The sequence below is a fragment of the Haliotis asinina genome, chromosome 8 (assembly GCF_037392515.1).
Source record: "Haliotis asinina isolate JCU_RB_2024 chromosome 8, JCU_Hal_asi_v2, whole genome shotgun sequence".
In the NCBI taxonomy this organism is placed as follows: domain Eukaryota; kingdom Metazoa; phylum Mollusca; class Gastropoda; order Lepetellida; family Haliotidae; genus Haliotis; species Haliotis asinina.
In genome coordinates this window covers 11295957-11318024 of record NC_090287.1, presented here as the reverse complement: position 1 = coordinate 11318024, position 22068 = coordinate 11295957, and the positions used below count along the sequence as shown (strand labels likewise).

At 42.0% G+C, this 22068-nt stretch overlaps 1 protein-coding gene across 1 annotated transcript in view; it reads right to left on the bottom strand.

Moving 5' to 3' along the window:
* LOC137294842 (uncharacterized) overlaps positions 1-11131 on the bottom strand; it is a 64039-nt gene extending 52908 nt beyond the window's left edge. Inside the window, exon 1 of the mRNA XM_067825968.1 lies at positions 10847-11131. Within this exon, the coding sequence (XP_067682069.1) occupies positions 10847-10969 (123 nt within the window). The 5' untranslated portion in view covers positions 10970-11131. The remainder of the gene's footprint in view (positions 1-10846) is intronic.
* Positions 11132-22068: the final 10937 nt, after the last annotated feature.

The following is a 22068-nucleotide window of genomic DNA, read 5'->3' as shown; positions in this document are numbered from 1 at the left end:
CCGTTAGTTTAAATACCTTTACCTTAATAATGTCAATTTATACAACGTCTCCATAATCAATGTCGTACATTTGTTACAGGCAGATAGTGAAGTCAGTCATTTCGTGAAATGACGAACAATTTCAGTCATTTAGTGAAGTAACTACGAGGGACAGCCATTTCGCATCATATTGTGTAACAGCAATCACTCTGGAATCAGTCGTTTCATGGAATTTCACTTAATAACGTAATCTACAAAAGCGGATCACAATTTCAACATCACTTATTGTCACTAACCGCAAAAACTATTGTGGCAACGACTGTTTCCCTTCACCTTAGTTTTGAAGCTTTTACACCTGTTTGCTTGACACTCGCTGTGTCCAGAGTATGCACACATCACAAACCCATGTCTACCACATGTAGATAAAATTAAATTTCGTGAAATGACTTAAGCATTTTGATTGTTACACAAAATGACGCGAAATGGTTAACCCTGAAAGTTTTAGTCATTTCACGAAATAACTGATTTCAAAATCTGACTGTAACATATATAACCTACTGGTATTGACGTGGTCATGACCAATTACTGGTAAACAGTATAGTACACCATTATTCCGTAGAATCGAAGAAATCCGTCCTTGACTGGCTTATGCGATGACCGCGAGATGAACCTGAAAGTCAGTCAGTAATTAGTCACACTAGGTTCAAAGGACTGTTCGGCAGTGACATGACAACTGTCAACTGAGTCAATCACTATCATGCTTGGTAACATGTCAAGGTTCTTTTCTAACATCTCAAGCATAACTTTATCACCGCGTGGGGATGTGAGGATATAACACACAACGTATTACACGCAAAGATCTTGGGTAGATGATAACGTTGTGGCATGTTTCATCATCCGTGACACAAACAGACCATACACACATGCGCGCATACATTTCGAGAATAAGGGCCCAGGTAACCTTCTTGAAGGTCACGGAGAGAGGCGAGTAGTTAAGAATGATAGTCCCCTAGTAACGAGTCGTACATTCAATAAATGAATGAGTGAGTGTTTTGCTCTTCCTCTCTCGTTAGCGCCAACTTGGGCAAGGACAACGGCAATTACTTCACAGACAAGGAGTTGACAGATGTCTCTCCAACGTTGTGTTGCCCACCAAAACGAATCAGACTTATAGCCTCATGAACATCATCGTGCTTACTTTCAAAACGTAACCTGTTACGCGAATCAACATGAAAGGGGCTGTCCCGCCGGCCAGATGACTAGCCGACCGGGTGATGATCATAATCAAACATTGACGCCGTCCGATTCAGTTCAACCCCAAAGCTGTCCAAGAGCCGGCGGCCATGTCTCCCCAGCGGGAACACGAAATCCTCAGTCCAAGAGACCACGTGCAGCAGACATCCATGAGCGCATTCTCACGCTTACAGTGAACTAATTCATTTCGTTGCTGATAACGAGAGGGGTTCGACAAGGACATTCTTTGCCTCCAATGCACTTCGTGCGATGGTTGATAGCGCAAGTGTGAGTTACGTTCAATGAGATAGGGCAGACCAATCAACCGAGTGGCTGACAGCATGATCATCGAAAACAAAGTCAGCCTGGTTACACATTCCAACAACCAAAAGGTCATTTCGATAGAGATTATCTTTTTCTTAAAACTCAAATGGATCGAATGAAGACAAATAAACAGGGTACAGCCAGATTGTATGCAGGACCCAGTAATATCTAAACATTTAGAATTTGCTTCACTGAATTTATACATAAGGTATCGAGCCCAGATAGCAAGCCTAGCCCATTGTCCTGTTCTGTACTTGGTGTCAAAATACTCCCATTAACATTCACAAAGTTTGTAGAGTGAATTCTCGTCTTGATGTGTATGCGCACGTACGAATAGTAAAATGGGGTTGTTACTGGGCACCCACTTTACTGAAACACAGTTCCAAAATGAAATGACTATCGCCACATGTGGTTTAGCTTTCCCGCAACCGTTACGTAGAAAGGACAAAATATTTTGGCATTCGGGGGAAAACGGAAGCCGAAATTAGTACTGTCACGCTCGGGTAAATCAAAATATTAGTTTTACAACACAACACCGAAACGTACATGAGATCAGTTCATAAGTGTTCTTTTAATTTCAGCGTAGTATGCACTGTTGCGCTACATTTCATTCAAACTTAATGACAAATACAAACATTACAGAGACGTTGCATGCGTTTCCCTCGACCGTATCATCGCCTCTTTGATGTCGGTCTTAGTGCTGTGTCATTAAATGATCAGAATTGACAGAAAACATCGCAAACGGCGGGTTAATGTCCCCAGCGATACTCGAAGTCAGTCACCCAGAAAATAAAACATCTCCGAGCTTAACACCCCCGTCACATAAACTATCTCCAATATCTACTACAACTTCTGCTTAGAGCTTCTCAAGCAACTTGACACTTCCAATTTGCAGAAGGAAAAAAGAAACAAAATGACGGCCCGTGCAGGCGACAGTTGTTGCGACAATGTCTGAAGCTGTTTACAGGATGAAAGATTTGAATTATACGGGGTGACAAGTTAACACGTTTTGTGGCGGAGCGTACAAGGCTAAACACATGTTGCAAGTGGGATTTAGGAGAGAAAGCAGGTCTGGGGAGGTTTAGAGTCGGGAGGAGTGTGTACACACGCGACGTGATGTGGTAGGCACGTGATCTCATTCATAACTCGTGAGGGATGGAGGGGATACAATATCAACGATCGTTATCAGATCAATCCCTTTGAAACTTACTTATCCACCTGTGTAGTACCTATTAGCCCATTATACCGGCGACTGACTAACCTCTCATCGCCTGTGTATGTGCGTGCGTCAGTCAGGGGCTTCAGATCTGCGCCTTTTTTTTAATCCGACAAAATTAACATTTCAAATGTTTTTACAGTTCGACAATAAATAAAAGCTAATATGTCACGCATGCACCATGAGAAAACTGTATTAGGTAAAAAGGGACTCGCTCAGACTCGCCCATATATAAACATCCATCCATGTTAGTTCCATGATTGGTGGGTTGTTTTCCTCTCCCTGAAAGTCTTCTGTTTTTGAGGACGTCAAAATTTGAGCAAATACGTTGTCGGGGTGAGTTGGGTGAATTCAACTAACTGAAAAACTCCCAGGTCTATATACTGCATGAGACACAACTTTAATCCTTGAATCGGGATCTTCGACGAGAGCTCCAACATTTAAACCATAAGTTACCAGCTAGAAATATCTGAGGATAGTGTCTAACAGGGATCGCTTCTGGTGGCACTGATGGATAGTCAACTTCTTTATTGCATTATATTGACGTGTCCGTGTTGATCCAAACACTGCGATCAAGCAAATAATGGTTTCTTGACAACAGTGTTAGGATCTACACAGAAATGTCGCATACCTATAGAAATAAGGTGCCTATCCATAAAAAGTGTGCCTTTTCATCTTACTAGCTTTCTAATGCCACTTAAAGAAGTTCTCTCGAAGTAATGTCATAGGATACATGAATATGCACGGGGAAGTGGGGTTGCCTCGTGGTTAAAGCGTACGCTCGTCTCGCCGTAGGCCCAGTTTCGATTCCCGCCAAGGATACTATCTGTGAAGCCCATGTATCACCGTCTGTGATAAAGCTTGAATATTGTTAAAAGCGGCATAAAACCATACCCACTCACACTGATGCAAAGCTAAGAACATCCGTCGTCTCTTGTGGCGGTTCTATTGGATTCATTGGGCGTAGTTTGTCACACGATCTACCCGTGAGTCAGCCTGATAGTTCCGTTATGACCAGGACATACTAGGACATATACAGATATTATTCCCAGAGACGTCGCAATCTGTCACGAAAGACGAAGGATTGGCAGAGAAAGGTATCAGATAAGCAGGGAACGTACTTGTAACGATTTTATCTCGACCACCGACACAGATAAAAACATGCACATACACAACAATATTCGGGTCAAAATTTGATTTGAAATTAATAAAAATATTAAAACGGAGGGTTTGTTTTAATATGCTGCACAAAAAGTAAGCTTAGTTCTTCAGTAGCCAACGCTTGTCGCGAGAGGCGACTAATAGGATTAGGCTGTCAGTCTGATTCTGTTGATGCATGTCAACGTATCCGCGGGGCCCTTTGCATTGATCGCTGCCATGTACGTGACTGTCTGGTCCAGACATGACTATTTACAGACCTCCGTCACATAGCTTCAATGTTGTTGAGTGTGGCATTAATCCACGCACTGGGTAAGTAAAACAAAACGTTTTAGAGTTACTTGCCCTTGGTCTGTATCAAAATCCGCTCAACCATAGGTCGGTATGAAACAAGAGAGTTTGTTCAGATTTAATTCTCTGTACATATTGGTAACAGGACACACGAAATACTGTTGCCACCTAATGCGTCCATTACATTGCATTTACATCTAACTTTAAATCAACTTGGGTTAAACACGCGTATCTGAGTTATCGGAGCGTCATCTCTCTCAGAATCCTTCTTCACAACCGTAAGGCCGTGGGATGAACCGAGGGCAGGAGGGGGTCGGGGATATCAGGGGTATCATCGCACGATGGAAGGGGTCTCTGTGCCACCCCCTCCCATTCAAGAATGTCTTGATAAGCAAATATGCCATCTAAAAGTGGGTTTGTGGGAAAGTGGCGGTTTCGGAAAACCGGTTGACCATTTAATTGGAGGGGCGGTGGGGTAGCGTAGTGGTTAAGGCGTTCGCTCCTCACGACGAAGACCCGGGTTCGATTCGCCACATGGGTACAATGTGTGATATTGCCGGAATATTGCTAAAAGAGACGTTAAACTTAACTCACTTACTTACTTATCATTTAATTGGAAGGTTGAAGCGTTCAAGAAATCCGACCACTTTCATACTCTAAGGCGATATTTCGCAGACTATTTGCATTCTGTACTTCGCAAATATACCTTTTAGAAGTGATGCACGCAAGGAAGAGAGTGTTATGGATGTCATCGTCTATTTTTTTTAGGAACACAATGTTTCAGGGTATATTCTCATTCTTTCGCCACCAGAGTAAAATATACTCCGAAATGGTAGAAGTTGATAAAGAAAAGAAGTTGACATCCATAAACCTCTCTTGCTTATATTTAACGTATGCCGCTAGACTGATTGTCAATCCAGAAAAGACTTACTCATTCTCTGCATACTTTAACCTTGAATCGATCATTAGAGACTTCATCTCGAATGCTGCCAAGCGTATATATATACACAACTCAAACAAACAAAACAACAGATCGGAAATAAATAGTTCCATCTTCGGGAGCATCATATCAAAATAAATTTCAAGATGGTACTTGGTGTTGAAAGTAAACGGGCGGAGTTCCTTTTCAAAGGAGAGTGTGTGAGTGAGTTTAGTTTTACGACGTGCTCAGCATTATTCCATCTATATAGCGGTGGTCTATAAATAATCGGGCGTGGACCAGACAATCCAGTGACCAACAGCTTGAGCACCGTTCTGTGCAACTGGAAACCTATGATATGTGTCAACGAAGTCAGCGAGTCTGACCACCCGATCCTGTTAGTCGTCTCTTCCGACAAAGTATAGGTTACTGAAGATCAATATTCTAACCCGGACCTTGAGCACCGTTCTGTGCAACTGGAAACCTATGATATGTGTCAACAAAGTCAGCGAGCCTGGCCATCCGATCCTATTAGTCGTCTCTTACGACAAGCAAGGGTTACTGAAGATCAATGTTCTAACCCGCCTTCACGGGTTCCTTTTTAAAGGAGGTGTGTGTGTGTGTGTGTGTGGGGGGGGGGGGGGGGGGGGGGGCTGAAGACCCGAGTTCGATTCCCCACATGGATAAGAGTGAGGCCCATTTCTGGTGTTCCGCCGTCATATTCATGAAATATTGCTAAAAGCAGCGTAACACCATACTCACTTACTCATTCCTATTTAAAGTGATCTTGCGATTGGCTGTCTGAACTTTAATTAACGAAGATCTAGTGAGTTAGTTTAAATTCCTAGCAAAGTGGCTTCAGCGTGTGATTACGCTTCTGTAACTGACACAAAACCTAAGCATCTTCTATTCGTGATAATTCTACAGCCAGCTCTACATATTTTCACTGCCGATGACTTGACTAGTAGTTATCACTTTGTCTGAAATAGCTAAACATATCCGGTTTACGACATGTCATTTCCGTGAGCTATGTTGTTCCCGGTGTTAATCAGTTTTCCTGTTTATTTTCTGTAGGCTAAATGGGAACAACAGAGATATCAAATAAGCATTTAATCAAAAACGTCGCTTTTTATGTGGTTTTGATGCCTTGAACTTTAGTAAGTAATTTATTACGACTCTCTATCTAGGAAGCCTCTGCAATAGGATTCTGTTGATATTGTCGTCCCCGTTTGTGTCTTCAAAAGCCATGTTAAGATGCAAAAGTCCTTGTAAATGTTTTATCCTTTCGGAATAACGCTGAAGGCTATTTCAGATTGAAAGCACGGTGACAAGACAACGAGGATTCGTTCCGAGGTAATCTGGACTGTTTAAATAGACGACATTTGGGTAATACTACCAAAATGCGGGATTTTACATTCTTGGTAAAATACAACATGTTTACGTAAAAAATTGCGTTTTTCTTTCAATCTGTCACACTATCCGTTACATTTGTAAACAGTTCTTCAAACGCTGTGGCTTAATGAGAGAACAGGTGACAGCACTGACGTCACAACATTGTGACATCATTCCTTAAAGATTTGTTTACGAACTTTGTAAACATTAATAAGAGATAGAGGAATAATTCATTAATGAGTACTTCGACATTTACGACATACTCTTAAAAAGTACGTTTATGCTTGCTAGAAGATCCAAACTAAATATTAATTTTCATGCCCGAGTAACGCTTGCACCAAATTTGGCTCGAACTGGGAACAAAGGCATTGACGGGGAAAGACGAACAGTAATAATCACTTACTAAATATGCACTGACGTAGGTATGGGGTTGTAAATTTCATATTCGTGGCCGCGTGTTGGCAATGAGTTCTCCAGATGTTGCTGAAAGGGGAGGGTAGGGACTACAGGTTGCTCGTGTTTGCTGAGAAGCTGGTAACGGGGGGATTAGGGTTCCTTTGCGTAGCGCTGATCTATCATCGTGTGCGATGTCTCGATTACTTAATGCATTAAGTGGTCGCACGTGGTCCGGGGGGTAATCCTACACTACACTGGTGGTATGGACTTGGGGGTACGGGACGACGGCTTGGGGTGAGGAACATTGGTGGGGGTAGGTGATGAGTGGTGGTATTCGATGGACAAATATAAAATGCGAGTCGGCATTTGTGTAGGAGGGGTTTTGTTTACAGTTGATCGGAATGGGGACGGCTGGATGGGAAAGGGGGCCATGGTTTGGCGGTGGTGGAGAAGGTCAAACTTCGGAAGACAAGGTTCGGTCAGCATTCATAGGTTCGAGAAAGAATGAACCCACTGTAGAATTCTATCTGAAGCATACATATTTACTAAAACTATGAACCTGTGACTGATAGCACGAGCAACGGTCTCCACACAAAGACTCACAACACAAAGTGAGTGAGTGAGTTTAGTGTTACGCCTCCTTTAGAAATATTGCAGCAATATCACGGCAGTGGACATGTGCACCAGAAATGAGCTCAACACATAATACCAATGTGGGGAATCGAAACCTGGCGAGCGAATGTTTGAACCACTAATCTGCCCCACCTTCCCTCAATCAAGAGTATCATTTTGCTACCCCTCGAACGTCGTCTATAGGTTCTTAATTCAACAAGTGATACTCGAAATGGTTATGCCAAGACCGTCCCAGCTCAAACAAGATGAAACAACAACTCAGCATACACAATTAAACGCTCAAACGGTGTAGGAAAAGATAATGTTGGATTTTATCAATTTTCTATTAAAAAAAGTAAATAGTGCAGGTGCAGACACAGAAATATATTGTTGATATGTCTGTAATTTCATGTTGGGGACGGGACCAAAGGTAAAGTTTCCAATAACGGTAATACTCGGTAACAGTTTTACCAGACTGTTTACCGATGCTAACGAATGAGTGAGTGAATGAATGAGTGAATGAATGAGCATGGTTTAACGCCACTTTTTAGCAATATTCAGGCACCATCACGGCGGGGGATACCAGAAATGGGCTTCACACATTGTACCCATGTAAGGAATCGAACCCAGACCTTCGGCGTGACGAGCGACCGCTTTAACCTCTAGGCTACCCAACAGCACCTCGACATCTAACATGTGAATATTATCGGATTGCTGATATTAAACCACATTATCTTATCCGCTTAACCCGAATGGAGAAGACTTTTTTCAGGTTCGGGTGAGACTCATTTTTAATTTAAATGGGGCTGTTTCTATTCAGCAAAATTATATATTGCCAGAGACTAGGCGCTACTCTACCATCGTACATTAGTGAGAATGCGAATCAAGTCAACTTATTTCAACGTATAAATTAGTAAAATGTTTCCACGTCAAAACACAAGCGATGTGCATGTCACAGAGGGAGATAAGGTGCTTAGCATAATATAACGGTAATCGCGCGGCAGCTATTGGCATCCCTCACCACAAATGTTTACATTAACCGCTAATTACCATACATGGGTCGAAGGTGGCATGTCAATTTAGACTGTCATTTGACATGCACTGTGAAACACACACAGATTACAGGTGTCAACCTGCTACCAACGGACGGCCGCTGTAGTCGTCATGAGTGGCCGTGTCAGGGACCTCGGCGCGGGGGGCATCCTAATCATAAGAGTTGCCAAATAATGGGGGATAATGAATCTGACTTAATCTTCCCACACCTCAGAATGTCAGTAAATCTTGTTACCTGGATAGCTCCACGGCCCGATCTGGGAAATAGGTTTGGTTTGTGTTAGGAAGGTTTACGCGACTTTGTGCAACGTGACTATGGTTTTATTTTATAACCATTTACTCTACGGAACAGTATTGCGAGACAGAGTGCAAAGTAGCTGCCTCATACACAGGACTATTCAACAGTAGAAAGGCATATCAGAAATCATACATATCTGTCAAATCTATAATAGTATATGTAAACTGTATATTTATTATCATAACTCTACCCATCTCTCGTTTGATTGCTGGAGATGTATTGATGTGACGTTCGTTTTCGTTTTCAGTTTCGCTTGCTAAACTCATAACAGGACTTACGGATAAATATCACATTTTACATTTGTCTGCATATTTACTTTCTTCACGTAAGAAATGTACTGATTTAGTGGATGATTAAAATGGTACATCTTCCAAGAAAACCAAACGGTAAGAGTTCCGCCCGTAACCCCAACTTGAATGTACTCTATTTATTACGATTATTTCACGGAGTTATAATTTACAGGTTTTGGTTAACAAAGCTCTCACATGACAATTTTTCGACTGTAATAATTTGATCTAATATGGAAACAAAGTTCCCTGTTGTTATAGAAGTCGAAGTAAGTTAATTGATAGTGCAGCGTATCTCCAACAATATTATGTCCGGGTACACAGTATATCGGATGGTTTACATAACTCAAACAGAATATCCTGCTTGATATGTGAACTGGGTTGGGTGAAAAGAAATATCTTTCAGTAAGGCTCTGAGATTATGTTTTAGGGGTGTAAAATTCCATTTATCATTTTACAAAAAGGTACGGTATCTCACAAATCAACTGTCTTACTTAAACTGTCAAGTTGTTTCGACAAGTGGAATAGAAACTTAGACGGAAACAATTTTCTCCGAAATCTAATACATATATTCATTACGCTAAGGAGCCGTAATGCTGAGCATTATCGCTAAATAATGCGATTAAGACACATCCATTATGATAATAGCAAGGCTTAATGTAAATCAACATTGCAACTATTGACCCTTCAGTCATAGCATAAAATGAAAAATCGAAATCATATTTCGATCACAGGTATGTGAAACGCCGTAAAAGTGCGCAGATTGTTTCTTCTCCGTCGAGTATCGATTAATCAAATTTAAGAGGGGGATCGGAGGAGTCGTCTTGAGCCTTTCAGGGACAACACTCTGGCCTCACGGCTGTGTAACCCATGTCATTATCTGACGACAGGGCTGTCAAATCTATGGGGGAAGAGAAACTACCTGCTTTATGTATTGAGCCATAACACCCTCCCCGGTGGAATCGTATTGAACGACAAGTAATCTCAAGTTATCACAGTCTCTCATAATATTTCCAACACCTTGTCATAAACGACTTCTCCCATCAACGAGGTGTAATGTACATGCGATATTGACATGTCTTACATTTCAACGCGCCGGTTTATGTGTCTAGAGTTCCGAATACCTGTCGTAGAGGTGATCAGCTGATTGGAAATCAATCAGCCCACTGATCACCCCTGGATTATGAGGTTATGGGAAAATCGAAATTTAGTGGGTCGTGGCTTGAATTTGAATTATGCTTGGGGTTAACGTGTGATATTTGTGACAGTAACGAGTCCTCACAGCTACTGACTTCGCTATGTAACAGATGACATCGGGTTTTATCACAGGTGAATTTACAAGGCAAATGCTGAAATGTACACGATTTCGTCCATATGAAAGAAAATAGCTTTTGTATCAAGTTTTAAGATTAGTGTGGTCCGCCACTTGCCACAGACTTTCAGTATTAGGCTATTTTATTTAAACTCCTTCTGCACAAGAGTGAGTTAATGAACACCAGCATGTCCACTCGCCTTACTTGACACCTTATTTCGTTTAATGTGTAATGTTACTTTTAAACTACATATACCTCTACAAACATATATAAGCTAAAAAAACAAACCTATACGCATCCTCCACACGACTAAATAACGATTTGAGGGATAGTTATGATGAATGTATTAATACGGTGAAATGTCATGTCACCCACCTTATCCAAACACCTTGCTCTGCATCTTCCAATCTTTAAAACTGGTCCGCTGAGAGGCTCACATTCCACACCAACAGTGGCACAATATAACCAGCAAATCACAGTCAACAGGTATCCCAGCATAGTGGAGTTGTGTACTACACAATACTAAACATCAATACAATCAGTTGAAAACCCGATCACAAACTTTGTCTCGATCATCCCTCCGATCCTCTGGAAGTGTAACAAATGGTCTGAGAAATGTTGTTCTCCTTGAGTATATCGCCTGGCGTTTTTCATGCGTATCCTCGCACAGTATTGGCGAAGCTCATTTCACCTCGAGTGCTCGCGCGAGTCTTTACTCGTGAATATCATGCGTGGACGCTGATTGGTTAGCTGGGGTGTGACTTCCCATGCTGTTGAAGTAACAAGAGATCCACGGTGCCAACACGGCCCGACCCCCCGTCAGCATCCAGCTTGTGTTTCCGAACTGTTACCTGCCAACAGACAGCAAGCATATTTGTTAGCAGTGCTAAGATGGTGCTCATTTCAAGCACATTGATTTCAAATCTTTAACAACATGTAAATGTTTAAGACATAGCGTTACTAGCACTCTCTTATTCCGGGATACTCAGGTGAAGTGTTCTGTCTAAGCAAGTCTCCTGGGCATACATTTCTCAAAGCATGCGCATGTTGATTTCTTCACATCTTTGGTTCTTTTTGTGGTTCCATGTTTGTAAAATATATCTCAAAAAGATAAAGTAAAGCATAAACTTTCCATGCGTTTACGCGTTATTTATATCTCAAGAGGTAAATAGCATATGTTTCCATCGTATTCTTTAAAACATTTTCAGACATTTTTCAAGCGTGTGTAGAACTTTTTATTCGTGCTCCTCTCGTCTACTAAACCTAAGATGGTAGGTTGTATTACAGTGTATTTTTTTATTATGGCACATGAGAAATGAAGCCCCCCCCCACCCCACCCGACACCACCCCACCCCCAACAAAACACACTGCTTCATTTGCAATGATGCTTTCGATTTCATGAAAGCGCAGACCGGCCAAGTGCCTTTAACATAAACGCTGAAAACATTTTTAAAAATCGTATGTAAATTTCACGACTATTTTGAAATCCGAGGGTTGATATCCTCTTAGCCATCTAACATTAAGATTAAACGATTAATCGCGTCAGTTGGCGTCTTAACTTTCCAACCATTCGCTAATGCGCATACGCAGGTCGGACAAGGACGAGAATGGTTCCAGCTTATCGGCGCATTTGTATTTGAAAGATCAGAAAGCTCAAATATCGCTTGAAATGTAAATAAAATTACTGCAATAGTTAGTGCAACACACACGTCGGGGAAGGAAAATAACCATGAAGACACCATATGTTCTGCCTTCCAAACAAGCAAATAGACAAACATTCCTCTAACCTCTTTAGCTATGGCACACTTGAGCTACCCAGGGGATTAAGAGCGTTAGGTTAAGTTACACGCGTGTAAAATGATTTAGATTAAAATCTTCACATGGTTTCCGAAAGAGTTTCCGGAAATTTTTCATATTTCCACCTCTTTTACAGTTTAGCTGTAGGCAAGATATGCCGATACTGGAATATTGCAAAAAGTGGAACTTGTGTTTCAAGATTTTTTAACTTTTAAAAAGTACGATTCTTTTCATCTTATTCGAATATGAAGGTTCATTCGCACAACGTAATACCGAAAGGGCATGGGTTATCGTTCTGTACAGTGTACATTTTGTATACTCTACTGTTAGGGAAACTACTATACTTGTGATGCTACAGCTCCTTCCAGAACAACGGCCACCACCACCACACTACTACTACGATTGTAACTACTACTGCTGCTGCTGCTGCTGCTGCTGCTACTACTACTACTACTACTACTACTACTGCTGCTGCTGCTACTACTACTACTACTACTATTACTGCTGCTGCTGCTGCTGCTGCTGCTACTACTACTACTACTGCTGCTACTACTACTACTACTACTATTACTGCTGCTGCTGCTGCTACTACTGCTACTACTACTACTACTACTGCTGCTGCTGCTACTACTACTACTACTACTATTACTGCTGCTGCTGCTGCTGCTGCTACTACTACTACTACTGCTGCTACTACTACTACTACTATTACTGCTGCTGCTGCTGCTACTACTGCTACTACTACTACTACTACTACTGCTGCTGCTGCTGCTGCGGTTGCTGCTGCTGCTGCTACTACTACTACTACTACTACTACTGCTGCTGCTGCTGCTGCTGCTGTTGCTGTTGCTGTTGCTGCTGCTGCTACTACTACTACTACTACTACTGCTGCTGCTGCTGCTGTTGTTGCTGCTGCTGCTGCTACTACTACTACTACTGCTGCTGCTGCTGCTGCTGCTGTTGCTGCTGCTGCTGCTGCTGCTACTACTACTACTACTACTACTACTGCTGCTGCTGCTGCTGCTACTACTACTACTACTGCTGCTGCTGCTGCTGCTGCTGCTACTACTACTACTACTACTATATTTGTAGTACTACACTACCACCACCACTACTACTACTACTACCACTACTACTACTACTACTACCACTACTACCACCACCACCACCACCACCACCACCACCACTACTACTACTACTACTACTACCACCACTACCACCACTACCACTACTACTACTACTACCACTACCGACACTGATGATAAGTAAGGACGTTCATTACACCAGGAAAAAAAAGTGTGACTGAAATCGATAAAAACAGAAACATTACAGAGATTACGTTAGACGTTTGAGAAGCAAGCAGTAATGGCAGTAGCGACCCGTGGAAAACAGAATTGGCTTGTAACAATCACGTGACTTTCAGATCACTAGTTAGTTCGATGTCACCAGGTATATACATGCCATGCATCAACTCAGTCTGGGAGTGAATTCTAACTCCAGTAAGACACCCCGTCAGACACCCATCTGACACCTCATCGAATTAACACCCCTTGGCCTTCTAAAGTCGAAAAAATACAGTTATCAGAAAGAACAATGCAAGCGCAAGTGACTATGAATTTGAAAGATACTTATAAATGGAGTAGGTCGGTCATGTTAGCTCACATCGTACTAACTGCAACTGGGCACTGTAACGAACAGGCATCCAGCAGGTGCACTTACGTGAATCAGCCTTACTCTTCGTAATACTACGGGGATATATCTATGCTCTGTGTCGAATACGGGAATGCATCTAATCTGTATGCCTGTATGTCTACACACGAATGTATCACTGCTCCTTGTACCCGTGTGTCTACTAAAGGAATGCATGTATGCTTACTGCACCAACATGTCTGCTACGGGAATGCATCTATGTTCTCTGTATCTAAATGTCTAATATAGGAATGCATGTATATTTGTTGCACCAACATGTCTGCTACGGGAAAGCATCTATGTTCTCTGTATCTAAATGTCTAATATAGGAATGCATGTATATTTGTTGCACCTACATGTCTGCTACAGGAATGCATCAATGCTCTCTGTACCTATACGTCTAATATAAAATGCATATATACTTGATGTTCCTACATGTCTGCTACATACATGCTATGTGCCAGTGTGTCTACTGCAAGAGTACATCACTGCTCTCTGTACCTATATGACCTACTAAAGGGATGGAATCACCAGCATGTCTCCCAGTAGCACCAGACAGACTCACGGAGAGGCACTGGCGCACTAGAGGAACAACAAAGAACGCCTAGCATTTCTCCACGGACTGCAAAAAGAATTAACTGGGAAATCCGACACGCACTACCATAGTAATCTGGAGAAAAAAGCCCAGGAAAACTTATATAACTCATGCAGACGACAGCTGGAGGCAGGCGATAGGGAAACAGACGGGATAGTGAAGATTACGGAATCAGACCACATTGATGTCTTATCAATTTAAAACAAGTCGGACAAACAATTGTCACTTCATTTGGAATAGACGTTATTGAATATGGGAGAGCGGAGCATTGCTCTAATACTGTGATGCTGGGTGTATTTACTGTAACAAATGGGACTTCTTATTCCATGTTATCTTGCATGTATGGATCTGCTTAACCAAATGATTGCTGGGTGCAACGCTAAACAAAAGATCTAACCACGGACACATAGCATGCTTGCAACACCCGACCATGACGTCCAACATCCACCCGGAACCGTATCATTTACCACCCCTACCGCACTGTTCTTACAACATAGGCGACTATGCTTGTCGTAAGAGGCGACTAACGGGATCGAGTGGTCAGGCTTGCTGACTTGGTTGACACATGCCATCGGTTCCCATTTGAGCAGATCGATGCTCATAGTGTCGATCACTGGATTGTCTGGTCCAGACTCGATTATTTACAGACCACCACCATATAGCTGTAATGTTGCTGAGTGCGGCGTAAAACTAAACTCATTCACTCACTCTTACAACATACACATCACACGTCGCTTTATCGAATACACCACACAGCCAGTCCGTAATGCATCCTTGACTAGATTCGAACATTCACCACGTACCACCATACAACACTGGATCTAACCCAACCCCTCACCCACCAATCGCTAGGTCTAACCTAAACCTGCCTAAACATGCTTCCTCGTATCGCTAGATATAATCGATCCATTCAACACGTATACCGACACAACACTGGGTCTAACCCAACCATCCACCACGTGCATCCACCCATCACTACGCCCAAGTCATCTCCGAGTCCCGACGTTACATTAAACATGAAGCAAGTGACTCACCAATGTGTAGTCTATTACCAGCCCATGAACCAGTTGGGAGCCCAAATACTCACAGTAGAACAATAGAAGCCTCGAGACGGTGGCCAATTACACACGCTTGTCTTCCACAATGTTATCTAGCCTACACAGGTGAGGCAGTCATTGTACAGTAGCTAGATGCCTAGATACACCAGCCTCCTTACTGGATGTTTGTAGCCGACCAGTAGTAGACTCTTTTATGAGGAATTAATGCGTTTCCAGCCGCGCTACCTTTGCAGAAGTGCAGAATTAATTAAACATACAACCGACGAGTAATTCTCTCACGCTATAGCAATTAATGGAAAGTTCAGCGTGTCGTTTACCTTGTCTTTTTCATCTTGAACAAGCTACGACGGTAATAGGGTGTTTCCTTTCTCAATTAGTTCGAATACAAGGTAAACCTGCACCGTATGACTGACATACAAATACCCGGATTGCTGACATATGATGCTTTCATATTCAAGGTCAAAACAAGACAGGTCTCCGTCGCAAGGCGGCCACTCGAACTTCAGGTCATTGTTCCACCTGCTTCTATTTGCATGTCCACAAGGATATTTGGGTGCATAAAATGCGAGATGGTTGCAGTAGGGATAAGCGTGCATGTATGTCTCATATTACAAACGGCATTTCGGATTGAAGTCAAGTCTGTGTTTTAGAAAAGAAAGTGGAAATAGTCCTGTTGCGATTACATTCGAGTTTATTATTCATAAATGTCATGAGTACACAGAGCTGATAATTTATATCTGCATGTAACCATAGTCATGTAGGGAAATTGAGATTTAGGTTATGACGTTACTACGTAATAAAACATTTTTGTTTCTAACGATTTTGTCAAATAGGTAAAAGATATCTATACAACTGTTTCGGGTTGTAGTTTTCCGAAAATTCCGAAATTGTAAGGTGTGTCTCTGCTTGACTTTATCTCTGTCTTGGACATCTGTTTGCAACACACAGAATGTAATGGTTTACAATCCCAGCAGCAGTGTTTCGAATCATGCCGAGAAACACTCCCTCATCTATGTCACAAGACAGGCTCTCCTCCCAGCACAGTGATCCAACTCTCCCTAATGCCAACATGGCCATCAAGTGAGATCCCGTTATTTGGGCTCACCCTGCTCTCACTGTGATGAAAGTTCGCAGAGAAGTTCTCTCAGACCGCCTGCGCGTCTGTGTCGCAATCGGCTATATCGGAAGGATCTAAGACCTTCTCTCACTTTTAGTATTTTATCGCACGCTGGTTTGTTTTATTTAAAGCCATGTCGTTTATTCCGAAGCTTCACATGATCTAAGGCTTAAGAGATCAGGTGGCTTTATCGCTTTGATTCTGTCCCTTTAGAATGTACCTATAATCGTCATGATTCTATCACTTGAGAATATTTCCCTCAACCACATTGGCCCTATCACGTTAGAGATTCCAGTCATTATGTTGGCTCTGTCACTTGATACCATTGCACTAACCGCAATAACTGTTTTACTTGAGAATATTCACACACACATATATTGCCAGTATTCTCTTTATTGAACTGTAGTTTTAGAATATTCGCATAATCAAATTAACTCCGTCGCTTCTGAATATCCGCACAATGGCCGTGCTCGGTATCTGAGCTGTGTGTAATGTTTATGAAACTGTTTACATGATATATTAGAATCACAATATTACAGGCTGAGAATCGACACACTCCACAGTGGCTTTTTACTCTCTTTTTTAATATGATAAAATATTATTTTGTATTAAGATTCTGCAACAAAGCACAACTAGCGCAATGCATGTTGCATGTACTGTTACACTCTTGACTGGTTCTTGGGAATGGACTTTGTGTTCAGCGTCATGAATTTATACATATTGTAGGCACGCATATGCGTACAACCGCAAGAACAACATACGAATATTTGTAGAAGCACCTCAGTGTAATAGAACCAGGCCACAGGCATATCTAAACAGTATGTATCAGTCGCCAAACACATAGTTTGAATACGGGTATCAGATCGGAGGTGTCACTAACACTCCCAGTATAGTTCGGATCTCCTTATCTCGTGATTACATCTCGTATGATGTTCAAATGTCCTTATCTAGTGATCACATCTCGCATGTTGTGTCACACCTGTAACTCCAATAATTCCCTTGGGTTACACTCCTGTGTTTTCTTGTGATTACATGTCGCATGATGTCTCACACCTATAACTCTTATAATTCCCTTGACTTACACTCCTGTGGTTTCTTGTGATTACATGTCGCATGTTGTCTCACACCTATAACTCTTATAATTCCCTTGGGTTACAGTCCTGTGTTGTCTTGTGATTACATCTCGCATGATGTCTCACACCTATAACTCCTATAATTCCCTTGGGTTACACTCCTGTGTTGTCTTGTGATTACATCTCGCATGATGTCTCACACCTATAACTCTTATAATTCCCTTGGGTTACAGTCCTGTGTTGTCTTGTGATTACATCTCGCATGTTGTCTCACACCTATAACTCCTATAATTCCCTTGGGTTACAGTCCTGTGTTGTCTTGTGATTACATCTCGCATGTTGTCTCACACCTATAACTCCTATAATTCCCTTGGGTTACAGTCCTGTGTTGTCTTGTGATTACATCTCGCATGATGTCTCACACCTATAACTCTTATAATTCCCTTGGGTTACAGTCCTGTGTTGTCTTGTGATTACATCTCGCATGATGTCTCACACCTATAACTCTTATAATTCCCTTGACTTAAACCCCTCGTGATCACAGGTCGCACGGTGTCTCACAGTTACAACGCTTACCATGTCTAATGCTTCCACGTATACACTTGAATGGTACCCCATGCTTACTCTGTAGCCGGCTGGGAAGCTCGGATCACATGTGTTGGAGAATTCACATCTACAGACGGACAGAATTATATACGAGTAAGCTGGTAGCATGAGGTAACAGCTAGCATTAATCTATATTAGATGTACCTCATTACATTCTGGAGAACACCCGTGTGACCTATCCGGCAATTACAAATTTGGCTTTATTGAAGTGTTTCTTGGCTTCACCTGTTACATCAACAACAACCCTACGATGAACCAGCGTTTACTCCGAACCAGCAAACACGATAAAACCCACAATACAGGCGCATCTGAGATTCTTACCTGTCGACATTTTGATAACATTTACGCATCGTGCATTAACAAGGACGTGCGCTTGTCAACAAACCAGGCCCGAGTCAAATACACCAATGTTCTCTGCCATTTCCATGTGCGAGGAATTAATCAGAAAAAAGTAGAACGTCTGATGACCCTGACCCGAGAAGATAATTACGTATTGAATCTAGACATGCAGTAAACATCACCACGGAAGCCTTCGAACCAATAAACACGATAAAAGTCCATATAGATTTTCATTAAGATGATAAACTGCTCTAACACCTGTACAGTGATGTCAAGACTCGGCACAGTTGCGAACTATATTTTTCCCGTAAATCACACAAATCTGGGTCAGATACATCTTCAAACACACACATCCATTAGCCGTGGCATTTATTGAAACAGGACGCATGTTTTCGCATAATTACAAAAATGCAATTTAAACTGTGTGGTATGTTTGTTAGCCAAATCCTAATTAGTCTATCCTGAATGCATATAAGAAAACCACCGACAGCATTCCAGGAACATCTTCGCGCCGTCATATCGTGCCAACATCAACTGTAGGGATGACAACTGGAAGCAATGCTCGTGTTTCTACCTCTGTGTCTCTACTTTTCCTCCACAGACGGGTCCAAGCGTAATTGCCCTCGTGAATTATGCACGACAATGGATGCCGGATGACCGTGCTACCTCGAACTGGAATCGTGACGAAATTGAAAAAGGTTGATGCGGTGCAGTGCAGAAGTGTGTACATTACGGTGCTTCGTCTCTCAAATTAGATCTATTTATGTTTACACACTCAGTTAACGGTTTCATTTAATTTAGTAATTGGTTTATTTATGTAACGACTTATTTTCACGGCCGTTCCTATAAAAAGATTGAATATAAACATACATGAGGATGGCGTAAGATAATCATATGACATTCCACATGCATATTTTTGACATGAATATGTGATAATATGCGTGATAATATTTAGTGATGTGCAAGTACACCCTTCTCACCTTATTTCCTTAAAATGGTAATGATATCCAAATGAACCACCTTGTCAAACTGACCACGGAGTCCAGAAGAGGTTACAGGACAATCCTCCACGGTGGTCATTCAACAGGAAATGCTGACCAAATCAAAATCCGATAGAGCATCAAAGAGGTCTGCTTTGACATGTCAACGGGCGATACTCTAGTGTAAACATTCTCACGGAATCTTTAGCAATGGTAAATAGGCACATAGATATTGACATCACAGGAAGACATATATAGCCCCAGATGACAGTCTCAGATACGGGCTGAGGAATCCAAGGAGTTCTATGAGTCAAAGACCATGTTCACCCATACAAGAGCTCATATTCAAGTACATGAGAGGTCCTTTAAATATCGTGTTCACTTTCAGTCGACGTGTTCACAGAAGTTCCACTCCATATCGTGTTCACAGTCACTAGAGTTCTTTTTCCAGTGAGTGTCTTGTAATCAAACAGACCAACTGTATAGCCCTAGCGTGCAGACCGTACTATCAGAGATATATTGCGGCACTTCACGGAAATCATCCCCAAACTGCTACTGAGACAGCCTACAGGCCGACCAGAGAAGTAAGGCAACACCTACACTGTAACCCTACACCCTGGCCGCTCTACACGTGGAGGCGAGCGTGTAGGTAAGGGACAAGATAGAGTCTGGATGCTAAACGAAGGGTATGGTTGAGGTCTGTACAGGACTGATTTGCCACCCTCTCGTCAACGCTACTTGGAGTGTCTTGTGGCTGTGGTGAATGCTCCGATAAAGTCTTGGTTTCGAGGACGGACCTCTGATAACGAAGCTTCTGGAAGTTGTCTACGAATGATATAGCGGTGATATCTGATAATGGAACGTTTGTGCCGGGGGTTTGGGTCTGAGGGAACCTCGACAGTTCTCAGTGCTGGTCTGTTTGGGTGTACGTTCCGATTAGATTGGAACAAATAACGTTTGAGAATTATCAACATGTTGATTGAATAAAGTCATTCCGCTATTCACATCGTCACGTGCTGGTTGTGCCTGAAGGTTGTTCAAAGAGGGGTGTTGGGCACACGTTGGGAGAGATGTGCGCATATTTGACACACATCTGGAGTCGATGTACAACGCTCTAGAATCATCTAGGACAGGGAATAGATGGGGGTATGAGTATCAACATTGATACATGTGATAAAATGCACAGCAGCATCTTGAGCAGGGTCAATGGGGACGACCAAGATTACCCATGACTGACCTTCAACAGACTGCACAATCACCCATGTCGATGTGAGTGAGTGAGTGAGTGAGAGAGTGAGCAAGCATTCCTTTCCAAAATATCCAAGTCAAGTCGCAGAGCGGCTCACAATGAATGGGCTTATGAAATGAAAGTTATTTTCAGTGTCGAACCAAAGTCGACTCAAATTGAAAGCAATGAAACCGCTAGGCTTCCCCAGCGATTGATTTTACCTTTGTCTGCAAGAAAATATAAGGTTCTTCAAAGCAACCTAAACAATCAAGACTATGGATTTATCACATTTTCTTATTTTCACCGTTAACATATTAAAACCTTTTACAACTAAAATAATTATATCATTTTAAGGATAAGTACTACCGAAGAAGTACTAAAACGACGTTTAAGGCCACCCTGTTCCTTTGTATTAGCATTAAATATACAATGAATAGTAACATATATGTGTGTTTGTTTGCTTGCTTGTAAAACAACAACAACAACAACTCTTTTAGGACTTTGTATTTTAAATGTGTATGAGATCAGACTCGATCTCGTCAATACTTTGCTGGAAATTTGAGAGTTCAACTCATTTTATATACAGTAAAACCACCTGGGAGCAAAAACGAAAGAAGCGTGTTCTTGTCTTCTATAGTACATACTCAGTTTGTGCTTTCGTAGTCTATGAACCTCAAGTCGCATGTCAATGCTTTCCGTACCTCGTTCAGCATGACTCAGTGAATATTGTAGACACTTACAGAACAATGCAAGAGTAATATGAAGTTGTTTTGGGGCAGGTAGCCCCGTTAACCGGAAAACATTTTTCAAGTTTCACACGCTAGAGACAACAATTAAATGGGGCCTGGGGCTGATTTTGTTCTTGTGTTTTGTTATGTGTGGCCCTGAATGTATGGTCTATCAACGTATCATGTTGTTTGCTAAACAACTCCTTCGTACAAATGTACGTTGTGGCGGAGTGAGCTGTGCTACACCACACACTAGAGAAAATGAATTCGCAAAAAGGACCAAAGAGCGGTCGACATAAAAGAAGCGGAAAATCACTTTCACGTGTATCCAGGAATCTGGTTTGGTAACTATGAGGACCTTCCCTGCTACTTGGTTTAAACCGGAAA